Source organism: Eucalyptus grandis, chromosome 9 (genome assembly GCF_016545825.1).
Source record: "Eucalyptus grandis isolate ANBG69807.140 chromosome 9, ASM1654582v1, whole genome shotgun sequence".
NCBI classification, from domain to species: Eukaryota; Viridiplantae; Streptophyta; class Magnoliopsida; order Myrtales; family Myrtaceae; genus Eucalyptus; species Eucalyptus grandis.
In genome coordinates, this window is record NC_052620.1 from 43,149,070 (window position 1) to 43,167,593 (window position 18,524).

At 38.5% G+C, this 18,524-nt stretch overlaps 1 protein-coding gene across 1 annotated transcript; it reads left to right on the plus strand.

Moving 5' to 3' along the window:
• Positions 1-694: 694 nt before the first annotated feature.
• Positions 695-18,419, plus strand: LOC104419973 (UDP-glucose:glycoprotein glucosyltransferase). The gene is made up of 37 exons (XM_010031818.3): positions 695-1,035; positions 1,756-2,199; positions 2,305-2,458; positions 2,792-2,963; positions 3,190-3,263; positions 4,014-4,110; positions 4,172-4,284; positions 4,479-4,594; positions 5,149-5,206; positions 6,452-6,604; positions 6,672-6,770; positions 6,876-7,031; positions 7,125-7,193; positions 7,791-7,879; positions 8,040-8,202; positions 8,909-9,043; positions 9,135-9,240; positions 9,333-9,427; positions 9,532-9,644; positions 9,735-9,945; positions 10,140-10,208; positions 10,617-10,759; positions 11,440-11,541; positions 12,352-12,499; positions 14,380-14,436; positions 14,518-14,648; positions 14,818-14,906; positions 14,987-15,336; positions 15,441-15,530; positions 15,958-16,022; positions 16,260-16,362; positions 16,459-16,617; positions 16,717-16,857; positions 17,028-17,071; positions 17,164-17,278; positions 17,455-17,607; positions 17,693-18,419. The coding sequence occupies exons 1-37, from the start codon at positions 881-883 to the stop codon at positions 17,873-17,875; spliced, it is 4,914 nt and encodes a 1,637-aa protein (XP_010030120.2). The 5' UTR covers positions 695-880; the 3' UTR covers positions 17,876-18,419.
• Positions 18,420-18,524: the final 105 nt, after the last annotated feature.

Sequence of the window (18,524 nt, forward strand, 5' to 3'; positions counted from 1 at the left end):
CGAGCTGATTTTACTAACAAAATGCAATGTACCTTGTAAAGTTTGGTTAAAGATTTCAATTTCACAGCTTACGACAACAATTGTCAATTTATTCTTTATTTTTGCGTGATTACAATTTGTTAACCAAAGAATAGCGATACATATTAAATACTGAATATTCAAAATTGATATATCAAATGACCTTATTGATATGTTGTTGTTTAATGCTCATGCTCATTCTCCGCATGTTAATTTATAGATTAGTCTTATCATATCCAATTTTTCTATTTACAAAATAGTACTTCTTAGCTCAAGAATCTACTTGCATTAACTCTTAAGTCACTAGTCATGGATCAAGAGAGGAAGGGTGAAAGTGACAAGAAGTGGCTAAATAAATACTACAGTAATTACTAATCAGTAAATACATGCTCATTGAATTTTTCTTATAAGGGCATGAAATGAAATTTTTAATGCTCGTCTATTCTTCAATTTAAAGGATGGGAAAAATGTGAAACGATTTTAAATAATAAAAGTTTGTATATTGTAAAAATAATAATCGGAAAAAAAAAAGAAGAAGCATCTTTAGCACCATCCGAGCGAAGTCGCCAAAATGCCCCTGGCCTGACAGCGTGGCGCTTGGCTATTGGCTGCGACACGTGCGGGGAGAATTGTAGACGATCGTGAATCCAAGACCCCTGTCTTACTCACTTTCCCAGTGGCTTGACTCTCCAACGCCGAGTCAACTCTCTAAAACCTCCCCATAAATCCGAGGCTCTCTCCGAACCCGACGAAGACGCGACCGCGAGGCCCCGTCTGAGTTTGCAAATTCCCGATCGATCGTCGACGCCGCAATCGAATACGCGACCTCAAATGCGGCGGTCGTAGCAGCTCGGGAAGAGAGATGAAGGCCTGCTGTAGATCTGGATTCTGGATCGTCGTCGTGTTGGCGGTTTGCCTGGGAGTGGCGAGCGTTCATGGCGAGAATCGGCGGCCCAAGAACGTGCAGGTCGCGCTCCGGGCCAAGTGGTCCGGCACTCCATTGCTCCTGGAAGCCGGGTATTTCTCATCCCTATCCTCCTTTTTCTCGTCGATGAACCCGAGCGGACGTGATCGGATGCTTTCGAGAGTTTATTCGCGATTCCTCTTGCCGGCGCGCGCGCGCCGGGAATTTGGATTATCGGTCGTTTAGCTCCTGTTCCTTTTTCGATCGATGAGTGAATGAATAGAATCGTCCGGGTCATGGGGGCATTCGTGGAACGGCGACGCGGATTTGAATTTGCAAATGTTGCTCCCGTCAAAATGGTTTTCGGGGCTTCCTGTGCCTGCCTGCAAGCATGACTAAACATTTTGATCCTTCTTCTCCTTTCGAAGGGAGTATCTCTTTGCGATGGATTTTTCCGAGTGTTGCAGCACTATTGTATCTGCGTTGCTTAAAATAGTTTATCTGGATTTCGTCTTTGGTAATCCGACTGCTCTGTGAGTTCTTTGACAAGCACGTGTGCTCATCCTGTGGTGGGAAAGTCACCTTGCGGAGTGGTTTTTCCTTGTTATGTAGTTTTTCTCATGTAGCAGTTTCCGGATTAGTCAAACTATAGTCGACAGTTCTTGTTCATCGTACTTCTGAATAGGTTCACTTTTTGGATTTCCCCTTTTTTATACTTGAATTTCCTCAGTCAAACATTTGGACCTGGAGGATTTGCTACTCGATCTATTTAGCCACATTTATCTAGAGTTTATTGTGCTATTCCATCTAATGACTTGCGTCTCTATGATCAGTGAACTACTATCAAAAGAATGGAAAGACCTCTTTTGGGAGTTCATTGAGGTGTGGCTTCACTCTGAGGGAAACGATGCCAAACCCTCTACAGCCAGGGACTGCCTGAAGATAATTTTAGGGCACGGAAACTCTTTGATAGGTCACTCATTGGCACCATTGTTCGAATTCTCTCTTCTTCTTAGATCAGCGTCGCCACGATTAGTGCTGTATAGGCAACTAGCCGAGGAGTCTCTCTCATCTTTTCCTCTGGCTGACGATGTTAGCTCAAGCAATGTGAATCCTGGGTTTCCTAGTGAAACAGAGGAATTAAAGAGAAAGTTAGATTCCTTGCCCATTGGGGGGAATCCGGATAGCCCAAATGGGAGATGTTGTTGGGTAGATACTGGAGGGGAACTGTTCTTTGATATTGCAGAGCTAAACTTGTGGCTTCAAAATCCTGAACGGTGCGTTCCATTCTCTTGTTTCTAGACATTGTTGTGTTGGCATTATTAAATTCTTCATGATTGCGTTGTCTCCTGATCAAATTACGTACAATTTTCTGTCAGCAGGAGTGGAAATGTTTTTCATCAGCCTGAACTCTTTGACTTTGATCATGTCTATTTGGACTCAAGTATAGAAAGTCCAATTGCTATTCTATATGGAGCTCTTGGGAGTAACTGCTTCAAGGAGTTCCATGGAACTCTTGTTGAGGCTGCTAAGAAGGTTAGTTTCGTAATCTGGAAGTCATTCCTTACCATGTCTCGGCCATCTTCTCATTATCCTGATTTTTTTTAATTGGTAGTTTACAACAAAACAAAATTGTAATATTCTTTGGGGGATATTAGTGCTGACAATGTTGAGGGACTTATTCCTCTAGGGCATTTTGTTGATCTATTTTCAGAATGCATAGTGCCATAAATGATCCCATAGATTGCACTTTTTTTTTAGAACCTTTTTAGAAAACTGTTGCGAGTTTGCCTTGATTAATCATTTTATATATGTTCTTTTTCTTTTGTGGGTTCTGCCATCGCTAACTCATGACCTCAAAATATACAGGGAAAAGTTATTTATGTTGTCAGGCCAGTATTGCCATCTGGTTGCGAATCAAAAGTTGGTGTTTGTGGTGCCCTTGGAACAGAAGATTATGTAAACTTGGGCGGTTATGGTGTGGAGCTTGCTCTGAAGAATATGGAATATAAGGCTATGGATGATAGTGCGGTGAAAAAAGGTCTGGAATGGGACTTGATTTATATCTGAATCCATAGAAGCAGATGATATCATAATTATATTATTTTTCTTATTCATTGGTAACATTAATACGTATTTAATGTTCTATATTGATTGCCGAAAACTTCTGAAGTTCCTTTTATTAAACAAAAGCTTTGAGGAAACAGAGAAGGAACTCAGACGGTACAATAGGAAGTTTTGTTGATGACTGCAGAGTTTGATTTCAGGTGTCACTTTGGAAGATCCCCGGACAGAAGATCTTACGCAAGATGTTAGAGGATTCATATTTTCCAAGATCTTGGTATGTTGCCATAAGTTTAAGATAGTCCATATCTTCCAATTTATGTTAGATTCAAACATGACCTTATTACAGTCGTCTGTCTTTTTGGGGAAAAAAAATAAGTCTTGTTCTACTAAATAGTGCCCATGCCACAAGCAAGAAGAAGCTCTATGAAAAGATGTTAGACAAGTGCTTACATTCTCTTCACTTTAAGGTGTGAAATTATTTTGGACCACTACCAAGTGGTCTAGAAGATTGAACTTTTACATGAATGGGTCATTCTCACGGTTTGGCTGCACTTAGGCCAAAGATCAAAGTGTGGAAATATTATTGGGGAGACAAATAAAGAGCCTGGAAATTTTTTAACATAGCACCTCCTGTTTTAACATCATGTGAAATTGTGTTGGACCACTGTTGACTGTTTTGAAAGTTTAACCTTTTAAGTGAAAGCTTTTTTAAAATATTGAAATAAGGAATCTCGAGACGTGGAATGTTAGGATGGGACAGAAGTAGTTCTTTGACATAGTCTAAGATGTACTATGATCTAGCAATTCATGCAATAGGTTGAAGCGTGCTGCTTAGGTCAGCCATCTATGGACTGTATTTCTTTGTGGGCTAATGTTTTGGGTAGTTTGTTCAATAGCGCAAAACATGCTGCTTAGGTTCAAACATTTCTTGACATAGTGTTTTGGGATATCTGTTGTTACTGGAGAAGGAGATGTGTTATCACTTTATGTTGAATTGATTCCAGTTTCAATTATCGATTTGCAGGAACGCAAGCCTGAGCTGACATCTGAAATTATGGCTTTTAGGGATTATTTATTATCAGCGACGGTATCAGATAGCCTTGATGTTTGGGAACTGAAAGGTATCTATTACATTAATTAGTTTATAATATGATCTGTGTTTGATGACTTGCCTTTTTACAGATTTAGGACATCAGACCGCACAGAGAATAGTTCATGCTTCAGATCCTTTGCAATCAATGCTGGAAATCAACCAAAATTTTCCAAGTGTAGTTTCGTCATTATCACGGATGAAGGTAAATGTCCTAGTATCAGATTTTCATTCTTCTAGACTAAAGCTTATATGATGATGTGTTTATATCATGCTTTCTGCTTTGGGGTTCTCATCTTCTTTCTTTTGGTTGTTGCAAGACTTACTAGATACTCTCAGAAAAAGTAATGGGCACAATTTTTTCTTGATCCCTGACCCTGATTATTTTTGCACGTGCAGCTAAATGATTCAGTGAAAGAAGAGATACTTGCAAACCAGCGAATGATCCCACCTGGGAAGTCTTTAGTGGCGCTGAATGGGGCTTTGATCAACATTGAAGATGTTGACCTCTTCCTGTAAGGCTTTTCCACCCTCGAGCTGCTTTATTTGTTGCTTTTGGATGAAGACCCCCTTTTCTCCTCCCTGAATTTTCTAGCATGACCATAACTATAGCTTCTGCCATTCCTGACTGTCGTGCCCCAAAGTTTCAGTCTGAAGCTTTGAGGTGGAGGTCAACTTCCTGCAGTTTTGGATCTGAACATATCATATATGAGCATGGGACTGGTAAAGATAATTGTATTTATGGGCATAATGATACTTCTCTGAGCTTTCCCATGTAACTCAGCACCTTGTATTGAGCTATGTCCTATTATTTTTAGTTGAAAGTTGTGCCTTATGCCACTTAAGTTTTTGTATGGACCACTTCAAGCATTTATTTTGTTTGGGGATAGGGGGAGGCAGTGTTGAAAATCTATGATATGTGCGAAAATCAAAATGGAAAAACACTTAAGTTTTTATTTCTACGTTTTTCCTTCTTGCTGTGGAAGATTCTCCTTATCCTTTCAAAAATTTGATAACTTTTGCCGGTTTTAAATTGATGGTGTTATTTTGTTCCTGCTGGCTGTGACAGGTTAATGGACTTGGTTCATCAAGAGATGTCTCTGGCTGACCAGTTTGCAAAGATGAAGGTATATGGACGTCATTGTTGGCAATAGGGCTAGGAGATAATTGACTACACAGCTTGTGTATTAAAATATGCTCTTTTCCTTTTGACCAAGAAAACAGTTCATATGCTGCACTCCACATAGGATCATTCCCTTCATCTTGGGAAATGTCATACAATCAAAATTGGAGAAGTGTAAATATTACTGTTTCAGCATTAGACATCTGAGTCCACTGAGCTCTTTGACTCTCAGGTTTCAGTGTACATTCATATATGTCAATAAAAATTAATAGAACTAATATACTCAAAGCGGATTTAACACTTTTCTGCATAGCAGACATTGAAATATATATGTTACTAAGTGTACTAATTTCACTTCTTAGAGGATCCGATTAATGGGGTGCTGTTGCCATAATATAATTATAAACGTGTTTCATACCTTTTTCTTGAGGTTTAAGCATCTTAGCTTAAAAATATCTCCAACAGGAGCTTCATTTTTACTCACCTCTGGCCCAGCTTATGATGGCTGGAGTGAGAGAATTGTAAGTTGTAAGTCTATTTTTTTGGTAAGGAGAGAATTGTAAGTTTGTCTCTCCAAATCTGGTAAATTATGTCCTATCTAGCACAACCTTGCAAAATTCAAGGACATCTTATCATGATCTCGGGAGATGAATTTTTCTATCATGCTACTTGGCAATGCTAGGGGTGGAGGAATATTTGTTATACATAGTGTATGGGTTTGTTGTGGATAGAGTGGCAAACTTGTAAGCAGTCATGAAGTACTTTTTGTAAATAGAAGAGGGTACACACTGTAAACCCTGACCCATTCCATACAACTTATTTTCCCTTGCATCATACTTGCACATGGTATCAAAGTCAAGTTTCACCCTAGATTTATTTAGCACATGAGACTCCCGGTCCGTCAATTTGACGTGCTCTTCTCAGTCCAGTATGCACATATGCTTTTTTATATTCACTAAGTCTCCCTTTACTTATCAGTAAGTTTTTGGGTTAAACATTTTAATAGTAAGCACCGCTTTATTGCTTAATGAATGAATTTTTGTTTACTTGTAAAAGAAATTTACACTATAGGTAAAATGCAAGTCCCTTATAGAAACATAAGTATGTGTTTTGTGGGAGCACTTTTTGTTTGATAGCCTTTGTTTGTCATTTTTCCATTATGAGCATTTGGCCAAACTATAGTTGAAGTGAGTGAAGCTTGCTCCGCATTTGGCAACTGTAGTGCACTTGACATTCCTTATGCTTGCAGATTCCCCAAAGTGCTATTGTGAAACTCTTGAGGACTTTGCCGCCTCCTGAGTCCAGCATGTTCCGAATCGATTTTCGTTCAAGCCATGTTCATTATCTCAACAACTTGGAGGAGGATCCCATGTATAGGCGATGGAGGAGCAACCTGAATGAGGTAGTCATTTTCTTGTCCAACCTCTCACTTATTGGCTCAACTTTGACTGTATGGTTTTGTTGTACAGATATTGATGCCTGTTTTCCCTGGACAACTACGTTACATCCGCAAGAATCTTTATCATGCTGTTTATGTCATTGACCCAGGCTCTGTCTGTGGCCTTGAGGCAAGTTCTGATGTCATCCCAACTTGTATTTCCTCATTTTTATTCGTGGCCATCTTGCAGTGAGTGACAGCTCGTTTCATTTCCTATTCTCTGGCCATCTTGCAGTCAATAGATATGGTTATATCTTTGTACGAGAATAATTTTCCCGTGAGATTCGGCGTGATACTCTATTCTTCCAATTTCATAGAGAAGTCTGAAATAAACGGGGTCTCACGCCATGCTGAAGATAATGGTGGTCAAACTGAGGATCTATCTAGCTTGGTACTCTCTCTCTTTTATTTGTAGTCTTATTTAGTGTAGTTCAAACAAATAAAGAATATTGATGACACTTTATCTGTTTGTTTTTTGGCACAGATAATTGGGCTTTTCTTTCATGTCAAGGAAAATCATGGAACTCACTTGGCCTTCCAGTTCTTGAGCAGTGTACGATTTGCAGATAAACTCAATGTTTAAAGCAAATTGATCTACTCAATGTTTAAAGCAAATTAATCTATCATATTTGTGTAATATGGACCTGGGTCATGTCCACAAGGCTTTTATCTTGCGCATTTTTTTTGAAGTTTTTTAAGTGCTGTAGCTTTTGGTATGTACTGTTGGTTGTAGGACAAAACACTTTCGATTGAAGCGCCTTTGGTTCTTTTGCTGTGTACAACCATAATAATTAAAACGCTGTCTGCGAGTGCGGAGAGCAGACATGCTCTGAATTTGTCATTCGTGAAACTTTAGGTTGACCAGAGAAAATAAAGCTCCCAGTCAATAAAATTGTTTTGCATCTGATAGTTCCATGCATCTATTCATTCATTTTGGCTAGTTGTTTGTTAGAATTGTTATGCTGTAGATCATCAGCTTATAAAAAAATTTGCATTTATTGCTCTAAACAGCTAGATACATGAGTTTTCTCCTATTTTTGTTTGTTCACCCTTTGTTTATGTACCAGAATGTCCATGTTCATGTCCTGTGAAGCTATAATATTTAGTGTCAAGTTTGTCTTTTTCACATTTTTATGTTCTTGCTGTGCAGATCAACAGAGTACGGAGCGAGTCTGTGGATTCTGAAGATGATACTCTTGAAAGGCACCATGTAGAAGCAGCATTTGTGGACACACTGCTGTAAGTCTGTCTGATGTAGCTTGGCTTAATCTTAACCTGCTATATGCTGATTTCCCCTTGCCATCCTATATTCCTTCCCATCTTGTGCTCAATGGACAACAAAAGAGGTATTCCCTTTTTTACATCTTTTCAACTGACATAATTTACTTTCTGTTGGTAGACCAAAGGCAAAATCTCCACCACAAGACATTCTATTGAAGCTGGAAAAGGATCATAGTGTTCAGCTTTTGTCTGAAGAGAGCTCATTGTTTGTTTTTAAGCTGGGGTTGCATAAGAGGGGCTGTTGTCTCTTGATGAATGGTCTTGTCCTAGATGCTAATGAGGTACTTTTTCTCAAGGGAAGAGGCTTCTTTTCCATTGATTATTGTGCACTTCTTTTTCTTGGCATGGCATTTATGTTGGATCTTTTCTCTGTCATATTCAAACAAGCACAAATTCTGTTGAAATGTATAATTAGTGCTTGAAACTTCTTGCTTATATTGGACAGCAAGTTCCGATGGTGATTTTTAAACTGGCTTATTATATCTAGCAGATTATACTTGTTTCTGTATGGTCTTATATGATTGGAGAGGCACAATTTCTTTAGGTCTTTTGTTGAAATGTATAATTTGCTTCAATAAAAACTTGTAATCTCCTCATCGTGCCAAACAGGAAGTTCTGATAGGGGTTTATCTAGCAGATTATACTTGTTCTCCTTGTAATGTTATATGATTGTAGAGGCACAGTGTTTGTCAATCCCCTTTGGAAATGTATAATTTGCTGCCATAAGAGCTTGAGATTTCTTCCTCATACTGAACAGCACATTTTGATGGGGACTTTTAGACTGGTTCATTTCTAGCAGATTATACTTTTCTTTTTTACCCTGGTGATGTTTACACATTTGTGAAGTAATGAAGTATTTCACAAGTCCCCTAATCAGTTACCAGTAACTTCTTTCTGCTTTATCAACAATGTCCAACTTCTTTTAAAATCTGTAGGTAGTTTGGTTTTTTTTAGTTTCTTATGTCCTCACTGCTTCACTATTTTCAGGAGGCTCTCATGAATGCAATGAACGATGAACTTCCAAAAATACAGGAGCAAGTTTATTTTGGGCATATAAATTCCCACACCGATGTGCTTGATAAATTTTTGTCAGAAAGTGGTGTGAGCCGCTATAACCCTCTGGTGAGTGATTTGAATATTTAGTGAGACAGTAGATTACTTAGCTAGCTTATTAGTATGTTCACTTTCTCCTTGATCTTATGTACTCCAATAGATCATTGCTGACAGCAAAGCTAGACCACGGTTCGTGTCCCTCTCATCACTTGTTCTCCAAGGAAAATCTGTCCTTAATGAGATCAACTACTTGCATTCTCCTGAGAGTAAGCAGTACTCTATATTCCTACTGGAGCATTTGCTTCTCTATTTGTCTCATATTCTAATCTAATGAGTACCCTTTATGCAAATTATCTAGCCATGGATGATCTGAAGCCTGTATCTCATCTTCTTGCAATTGATGTGACATCAGAGAAAGGGATGAAGTTACTTCGCGAAGGAATTAGATATCTGGTATTTTTATTTCTAAGATGCAGGAATTTGTATTTGGATAATCTATTTTTATGCCAAAATTGTCTTCCTACACTGACATCTCGAATGCTTGCATCAAAATGCAGATGGGAGGGTCTAAAATTGCTCGTTTGGGAGTGTTATTCAATGCTAATCAGAGTGCTGATTCTTCCAGTCTGCTCTTCATGAGAGTTTTTGAATTTACTTTATCCTCTTATAGGTTGGTCAAACATTCACCAGTCTGTAAATTTTGACTTTCTGTCTACGAAGCACATTCACATTTTGAACTTCTACTTGGGGTGTCATGCAGCCACAAAGAAAGAGTTCTGTACTTCTTGGATCAGCTGTCTTTGTTTTATGAGAACAAGTATATTCTGGTTTCTTCACTAGCCACTGAAACTACTCAAGAATTCAAGGATAAAGTCTATGAGCTGGCTGATGAAAACGGATTATCTTCTGATGCCTTCAAATCAATGCTACTAGAATTTTCTGTCAACAAGATGAGAGGAGATCTGAATAAGGTACTTTGATCATGTAACTCATTTTGGTGGATGGATGGTTTTTGTTTCTCCATTTTTCTACAGTAAAACCACGTAAGAATCATTGTAGCCATTAGGCTTTTGAAGTCTTTGCCTTTAAATTTGAATATTGTTCAGATTTTTCTTTTCCTTTCCCTTTCTTGATTACAGATGTTTCTGATAATGATCTTATGCAGGTTGCACAATGTTTGTATAAGCTACTTGGCTCTGGATCCAATGTTAACGCGGTCATCACCAATGGAAGGGTTAGTTTCATGATTCTTACGTGCTGTATTGTTTGAAGAAAGTTTTGATCAAGTCACTGACCAGAGTCACTTGTTCAGCCTGCATCCTAATAAATGAAATGCTGAAAAGCACAAGTCTGTGTTTGATCTTGATTTTAATAAGTTAATAACCCTGCAGGACAATGTAATGAGTGTGAAAGAACATAGTCACATCTTCTGAAATCTCTCTTAGCAAACATAAGAATTACTCTCCTTTGTCCCTATAAACAGTACGAAATAGGTGCTCCTGCTTCATTTGGTCAGATTGTATTGTGTGTAATTTTGCATTTGATTTACTGATTTGATTTTTTACAGCTGCTTTAGATACTAGTTCATTGCTTTCTTTAGTGGGCGATTATGACTGTTTAATATCCTTAATGATGTTAACAGGTTTTGTTTCCCATTGAAGACACTTTTTTAAGTGATGATCTACGACTTCTTGAGTCCTTGGAGTTTAAGCAGCGTATCAAGTACATAAAGGAAATCATTGAAGAAGTAGAGTGGCAAGATATAGATCCTGACTTGCTAACAAGGTTAGAGAGAATACTGTCCCCACTGCTAGTTATCTTTCATATGGTGTGTTCACCCTCCACCCCCCAACCCCAACAAAGTATATGAGAGAGACAGGTGGGTAACACTATCAGTCTGGTCCTAACAAAATAAAGAACACGATGAGCACTTTGGCTGATGGATAATTGACTAAAGGCTAGCTTGCAGGTTTCATTATCATTTCTTCCGTCAGTTCTTCAAGTTTGCATATCTTTGGGAAATGCTATACGAACATGGACAAAAGCTTTAAGAAACACTGTTTTATGGCATTTAAGGGAGTCTTTGAGAATAAAAAAAGTGCGATGGTGAAAGAAATTCATGTAGCCAATTCCACTTTGTGGGGGAGAAGTCCTTTCACTCCTCTCTTGTCAACCTCCAAGCCTTCGTGGCTTCATGCAATGTCTTGTTATTGTATTCCTTGATATTTTTGGCCTATCAATACTATGGAACCACCACTTTCATAGCAATTCTATAGAATCACCACTTTCCACCAGAGCTTCGAATGTTCTTTCCTTGTAAAATAAAATAATTTTCGATACGTGCATATAACAAACATAAGCTGATGCTTTTGAGGCTAACGAATACATTTTCTAGGATCTAGTTCATTCGGTGCGTTGTTTTGGGTAATTTTTCTTTTAATTAGACTTTATTTTTCTCTTTGCAGTAAATTCTTTAGTGATGTTATTATGTTTGCATCATCTGCAATGGCCGTGCGCGAACGGAGTTCTGAAAGTGCCCGGTTTGAGGTTTTGAATGCTCAGAACAGGTAACTTTAAACTTTTTGTGATGAACACTATATCATTTGGCTTCTCCTTGTTTTCTTATGTTATGCTGCTATTTCCTTTTATCACATTAAATTTCTATATGTTATGAGGTAATGTACATAAAACTGCTAATAGTGAACTCTGAGTGCATCGATGGCAGCATTAACTACCTTACTGTGAAGTGAGAAGTATCATATTGGCCTTTTTGGGTAAAGAATGGGCAAATTCAGAAAAAAGCCCATTAGGAGTTTGGTCTGTGTCCTTAAGATTGATAGAGGTGGAACAATTCTAAAATTTTTAATGGTGATTCTCAAGACCAATCCGTTAAGAGGATTTCCAAGTTGACCTGATTGATTGATCGAATTTGATTGTTGGATTGTGTAATCTATAACTAAGAGTATGAAATTTGATAAGCAATCCTGAAAGGTGCAACTCGTCTTTTTTAAACCATCATCTCGAGTGGAAATTGTTCATCCAGCTGTAATGGACCCAAAAATATGGCTTCCATCCCTTTTTCCTTTTTTACCATTCTATAGGTGTGAGAGTGGTGGCTGTTGGAACCTGAGTTTGAGGTGCGGTGGTTTTTTTAATATTAAGAAGCAACTATTGTGAGGACATGGGCCCACAGTAATCATATCGGCTGCATGTAGGTCAATAAATTTAATGTAGGCAAAAATTCTTTGCTTTTCTTTTTGGTTCGATTATTAGTTTCTGCCAATCTTCCACCTTTTATGATTTCTAAGAGCTCGTGCCATTAATTCTTTAATTGTGGATCTCTTTTTATCACTTCTAATCATATTTTTTGTTTTCAGCGCGGTTTTGTTGGGTAATGCAAATGCTAGTGTCCATGTCGATGCAGTTGTTGATCCTTTAAGTTCATCTGGGCAGAAGCTAGCTTCACTTCTTCGCATCTTGTCAAAGTATGTTCAGCCAAGTATGAGAATTGTACTCAATCCCTTGGTGAGTAAAAATAAAGATCTCTCTGGAGCATTTTCCCTATTTAAGCTCAATAGGTTTCTTTACTTGGTATTTGAAGACAGAGTAAGTAAGATCTTAGTATCTTTTTCGTTGGGAAAGTCTTTGCTATGCCAATCCTTAATGCATGTTGCTATCTCTTGGTCTCTTGCCAAGAAGCCATTGGATTCAGCAGGTAGCATACTCGAGAAGTTGAATGACAGTAAATTGAATTTGGTGGCTTCTGTCATACCTGAATCCTAGAAGATGCTCTGTGATTCCTCATTTTGTCTAGCCTCAAGCTTGCTGCTTGAAAGCAGGAGGTTCTGTCATCTTCACAAATGACACTGTTCTGCAAATTCGGCATCACGTTTAAAATTGCCATGGCAATCTGTGTTTTGAAACCGGAACTGGACCCCTGGGTTCAACCAGTATAACCAGGAAAAGGACCTTGGTTCTGAAAGCTTTTCCATAATACATGGAGCAGTCAAAGAACCAGTCAGACCTGGTGTTGACCTGGTTCAGCCAATCTAAACTTTGAAGGGTCAGACCTGTTTGATCAATCTGCATTTTTCAAAAGAAAGTTAGCTGGAGTGAGATTTAAACCTCTAAACTCAGCGTTGGAGCATTACTGTTCTACCACTTTGCCAACAGTACAATTTAATAACTAGGAAGGCACTAAATGATATGGTTCGTCCCCTACTTAAATACAGAGGATTTGAACACGCATTGTCACTGGGAACGGAGGGGCACCCGCCTTATCTATCCAACTTTTGCTGACTTTGACAAACTTATTGTATCAATCTATTTTTTACATTGCGTCTTAAATTTTCTGACATCACTTTAATGAACCCAACAGCTCAACCTGTTGACCCTGGTTGAATCATGAAGTGCTGCCCAGGCTGGTTTTTGCACCAGTCCATGTTTAGATGCATCAGTACCAGCAGCTAGCAGGATTTTGAGTCTAGTTAAATAATTGATATGGGATAAGCAATTGAAAGAGTGTGGGGGGCATGACAAGAATTTCAGCATGAAGCAACTAATCATCAGTAGTTTGCTAGCTTTGTTTTCTCATGCTCACATGGATTAAGCATTACATATATGGACTTCCACATTGGGCCTTTGATACGAATGATTGTAGGACTGAAGCTAGGTATCTCTGGAGTTACTTTTACTTTGTACTATGTAATTTTTCTTTTCCTTATAGCGATTTGAATTTGACTTTTATTTAATGTCAAGTACCTTTAATCTTTCAAAAGATGCACAGATGACAAGTAATGTATTTACAATCTTTTTCTTATTCTTTTAATTTTGAAGATGTTTCCTTTTTAGATTTTCAAATTTTGGGAAGAAAACCTACAACAATTGAAAAATAAGCCAGGACAAGACTCTAATAAGGAAACAAATAGGGTAAAATTCTAGTGCACTTGCCAGTTTGGTTCAGGCCATTTGGGTTTATAACATCCGAACCATATTTGAACCCATCTGAAACCTGAACCAAACATATTAGATCCAAAAAAATTTAATTCAGGCATTTTGTTTCAGTTATTCAGGTTCCGGACACGCACACACATGACCTAGCAAGTTTATGATGTCATTTATTGTGTGATTCAAAATTGCGCAGTGTTAACTATTGATGTGCGAGAGAATTAGGTGGAGTCAATGGAAAAGCTGTGACACTGTGATTGCATGGCATAATTTTTGGTCAATGCCCTTCGGGAGGGAACTAAGTCTATTACTCTTATACGGCAATAAATCTGATTGTTGTCTTGTTTTTGGTTAATGCACTCCGTAAGTTGTGTTTGATCTAGTTCTGGATTCCTTTTGCATCTATCTCTTAGTTTGACAGAACTTGGGCATTTTCTTGTCTCATGGTTTCATTGCAGAGTTCCCTTGTGGATCTTCCTTTGAAGAACTACTACAGATATGTGGTGCCGACAATGGTATCATCAATCTCAAATATCTTTAAAAGTTCTCAAGCTTGACATGACAATTGTAATTCTGACTTCCATTTCGATCTGCAGGAGGATTACAGCACTATTGACTACTCAATAAATGGACCTAGGGCTTTCTTTGCAAATATGCCATTGTCTAAAACTCTCACCATGAATCTTGATGTTCCTGAGCCATGGCTTGTAGAGCCTGTCATTGCTATGTATGATACTCTCTTATAAATGAACCAAAACAGATCTCTTGCGCTAACTGATTTGCATCCCTCATATTTTTTTAAGCAAAGAATTTATTTTCGTGCCTCATCTTTTATGGTTGACTGCATAAATTGTTCATTTTGTTTTTAATTGTGGTTTTGCTCCCAAATGCTACAGCCATGACCTGGATAACATTTTGCTTGAGAATCTTGGAGAGACAAGAACCCTGCAAGCTGTCTTTGAGCTCGAGGCTCTTGTCCTTACTGGTGAGATAGAGTTCATCCTTTCCAACTTGTTTGAATGCTTGCTTATTTATTATCACCATCTAATGAGCTGCCTTACTCAGGTCATTGTTCTGAGAAAGACCATGAACCTCCTCGTGGCCTTCAGTTGATTCTTGGAACAAAGAGCAAACCTCATCTGGTCGATACCCTTGTTATGGCCAACTTGGGTTATTGGCAGATGAAAGTTTCTCCTGGAGTTTGGTATCTACAACTTGCTCCAGGCAGAAGTTCTGAGATTTACATTCTGAAGGAAGATGGTGAGGGAAGCCAGAATGAGCCTTCACTAAAGCGCATCATGATTAATGATTTGCGGGGAAAGGTAGTTCATCTGGAAGTAGTGAAAAAGAAAGGCAGGGAAGGTGAAAAATTACTAGTTTCAAGTGATGATGAACAGCAATCACAAGAAAAGAGAGTCAGTTCTCTCCTTTTTCTTCTCTCTCTCTCTCTCTCTCTTTTTGGGATATTGTTCTTTTCAGTATAGGTTGTCCCCTGATGGAGCTGTTGTAAACTTTATAGGGAGCCCAGAATTGGAACTCTAACATACTGAAATGGGCTTCTAGTATACTTGGTGGCAGTGAGGAATCAAGGAGTAGAAGTGCGGCACAAGTAAGTTCTCTCTGTAGTTTTTCATCTTTGGTGCCTAACAAAATAGTAGCAAAAACCAACTCTATTCTTCGATTGGTAGACATCTGACTCTGTTGAGTCAATAAGCTGTTTTTGGTAGCTGATGGAGTATATTTCCAGCTGCATTTTTCACACATTGTGATCTAATACAGAGGATTGTGAATCCTATTCATTTCATGTCTAGAGGGTCACAAACTCAAGACATATGGTGAATTTGGCACTCTCAACCATATCTATCAAGTGTTGCACATCTCAACTCCCATCTTACGGAGTGGTTTCTCATCTCAAAATTTTCATTTGGTGCTTCATTTTATGTATACAGAAGGAAAGAACATGAAAAGAGTTTTTCATTTGAGGTGTAGGGTGTTTCTAACCTATTTTCACTGTATTTCTGACTCTATTTCCCTAGGAGCATGGGAAGGGTGGAAGGCATGGAAAACCTATTAACATTTTTTCTATTGCTTCTGGACACCTGTAAGAATTTCTTTTAGGATCTTTCTTATATTGTTGAGAATATTGCATGCATAACTTAATAATTATTTGTAAACTTTAATTTTCACGTCCTGAAGTAATTTCTCGTAACATATAATTATTATTGGACATAACAATCGGTATCAAGTGCAAGTTAAAACATTGGTGGTACTTTGCAATAGGACTAATAGTTTTGCTTCGTTGTCACAGCTTTAACATTTTCATGGCACTTCATGGCAGGTATGAACGTTTCTTGAAAATCATGATCTTGAGTGTTCTCAAGAATACACAGCGCCCTGTAAAATTCTGGTTCATAAAGAATTATCTTTCCCCACAATTTAAGGTTTGTTCTGTGTCTCTCTTAGCAGCCTGTACCCTTGCTAAAACTATGAGAAGTATTGATTTATACTTGCGTACTTTTCTGCTTTGAACTTCTCAGGATGTGATCCCACATATGGCTCATCAGTATGGTTTTGATTATGAATTAATCACCTACAAGTGGCCTACATGGCTACATAAGCAGAAGGAAAAGCAAAGGATTATATGGGCATATAAAATTTTGTTCCTAGATGTTATCTTTCCCCTTTCTCTAGAGAAGGTAAGCATGTGATATCTATGACTTTGCCTTTGACTGTCTACTCATGCTACTTTCAGTTCTCTGTGACATCTAAACTCTATTGACCCCTCTTTGCAACAGGTTATATTTGTTGATGCAGATCAGGTGGTGCGAGCAGACATGGGAGAACTTTATGACATGGATCTGAAAGGAAGACCGCTTGCATATACTCCTTTTTGTGACAACAACAAGGAGATGGATGGATATCGCTTTTGGAGACAAGTACATATTGAATCAATTTATTCTTGTGTTCTATTTCAAGCAATAGAATGCCTTTGCCTTTTCCGATCAATCTATCCGCATTTTATTACAAGCAATAGAAAGCTCTTGCCCTTTCAGATCATTACTGTCTACATCCCTAAGTAAGTTCTTCTATTTTCTCACAAAAACAGGGTTTCTGGAAGGAGCACTTACGCGGAAGACCATATCATATAAGGTAGATTTTTTAGGCGGTTCCATTCTGTCCACGTGATCCTTTTGGCTCCATTGGTATCATATATGGGTTTTAATTATGATATCATTCTGCAGTGCACTGTACGTTGTTGATTTGGTGAAATTTCGAGAGACTGCAGCAGGAGATAACCTGAGAGTGTTCTATGAATCTCTCAGCAAGGATCCAAACAGTCTGTCCAATCTTGATCAGGTCAGTTCTTGGATAATAAACTGCAAAGTCTTCAGCATAAGATATTCTTTGCAAGCTTATAGCTTTAACTCTCTAAAAAGATTCTCGCAAGGTGTTAATTTGTGAAAGCACTTCTTAAATTTCCGTGAGCATAAACATATCAGTTGTTTGTCTAAGTGCCCTCTCTCATGCTTCAGGACCTCCCGAATTATGCTCAGCACACCGTGCCTATCTTCTCATTACCCCAAGAATGGTTGTGGTGTGAGTCGTGGTGTGGTACAGCCACTAAATCCAAGGCAAAGACCATTGATCTTTGCAACAATCCTATGACGAAGGAACCCAAGCTTCAGGTAAGTTCATTAGGTTGGGTTCTTTTCCCACTGCCAAAATGATTCGTATAGTTGTGATGTAATTTTGTTTTTGTTGTCCTCTCAGGGTGCGAAGAGAATAGTTTCTGAATGGCCTGATCTTGACTTAGAGGCAAGAACGTTTACTGCGAAAATTCTCAGAGATGAATTTGAGCTTCAAGAAGCAGTGGCTTCAGATAAGTCGCAGGGTTCACAGAGTGATGAGTCATCGGTAGAGGAACTTGACCTTGAATCCAAGTCAGAGCTGTAACGCATGGTTTCATTCAGCCATGACATGATTGATCCCAAGTGTAATCCTGATCGACGATGGAAGGGTAACTATCAGCAAAGAACGTTTTGGAATTGCATCAACTAAGCAAAAACAAGTGGTTATGGCGTGCGTTTGCTGTCGAGATTGGGGATGGAGATGCACACCATCAAGAAAATGAGGTCATGGGAAGGCTGTGAGAAAGGCAAGGTAGCGTCGGTAGAGATTTAAAATTTTCGAGAGAATTTTAGAGAGAAGCAAGCTATTCATTTTGCTTAGTTTTTGTTAATCGACCAGGTAATCTTATTTTAACTGGGCTATTTGTAAATGCGTGAAATGACGCGCTTGATTGTGGAATTTCTTCGATGATCAAACCACAGGTGAAAAACAGGTGAAAAGCCAACGTTCCGATTTTGTTAGAATGCCCTAGTACACACACTTGGTTATGTAGTCAAACAGGGAAAAGCTGTAAATTTTTTTGATTTTGATGGATGAACTTTTTATCGTGATGCTTTCGGATACTAGCCATAAGTACAGTGTTCGATTATTTTACTGAAGGCATGGAGTGGGCCTGTGTTTTGCTTAAACCTGATCTCAGGTCTCGGCCCGGCCTAGTTTAATGACCTCAACCGCTCAATGCCCCTCGTGCCTT

What these genes read in the sequence shown, in the direction of transcription:
- LOC104419973 (XM_010031818.3), top strand. Translation starts at nt 881, where the DNA reads ATGAAGGCCTGCTGTAGATCTGGATTCTGGATCGTCGTCGTGTTGGCG. An exon ending in CCATTGCTCCTGGAAGCCGG is followed by an intron (nt 1,036 to 1,755) that starts GTATTTCTCATC and finishes CTCTATGATCAG; the next exon opens with TGAACTACTATCAAAAGAAT. An exon ending in GGAAGACCATATCATATAAG is followed by an intron (nt 17,072 to 17,163) that starts GTAGATTTTTTA and finishes ATCATTCTGCAG; the next exon opens with TGCACTGTACGTTGTTGATT.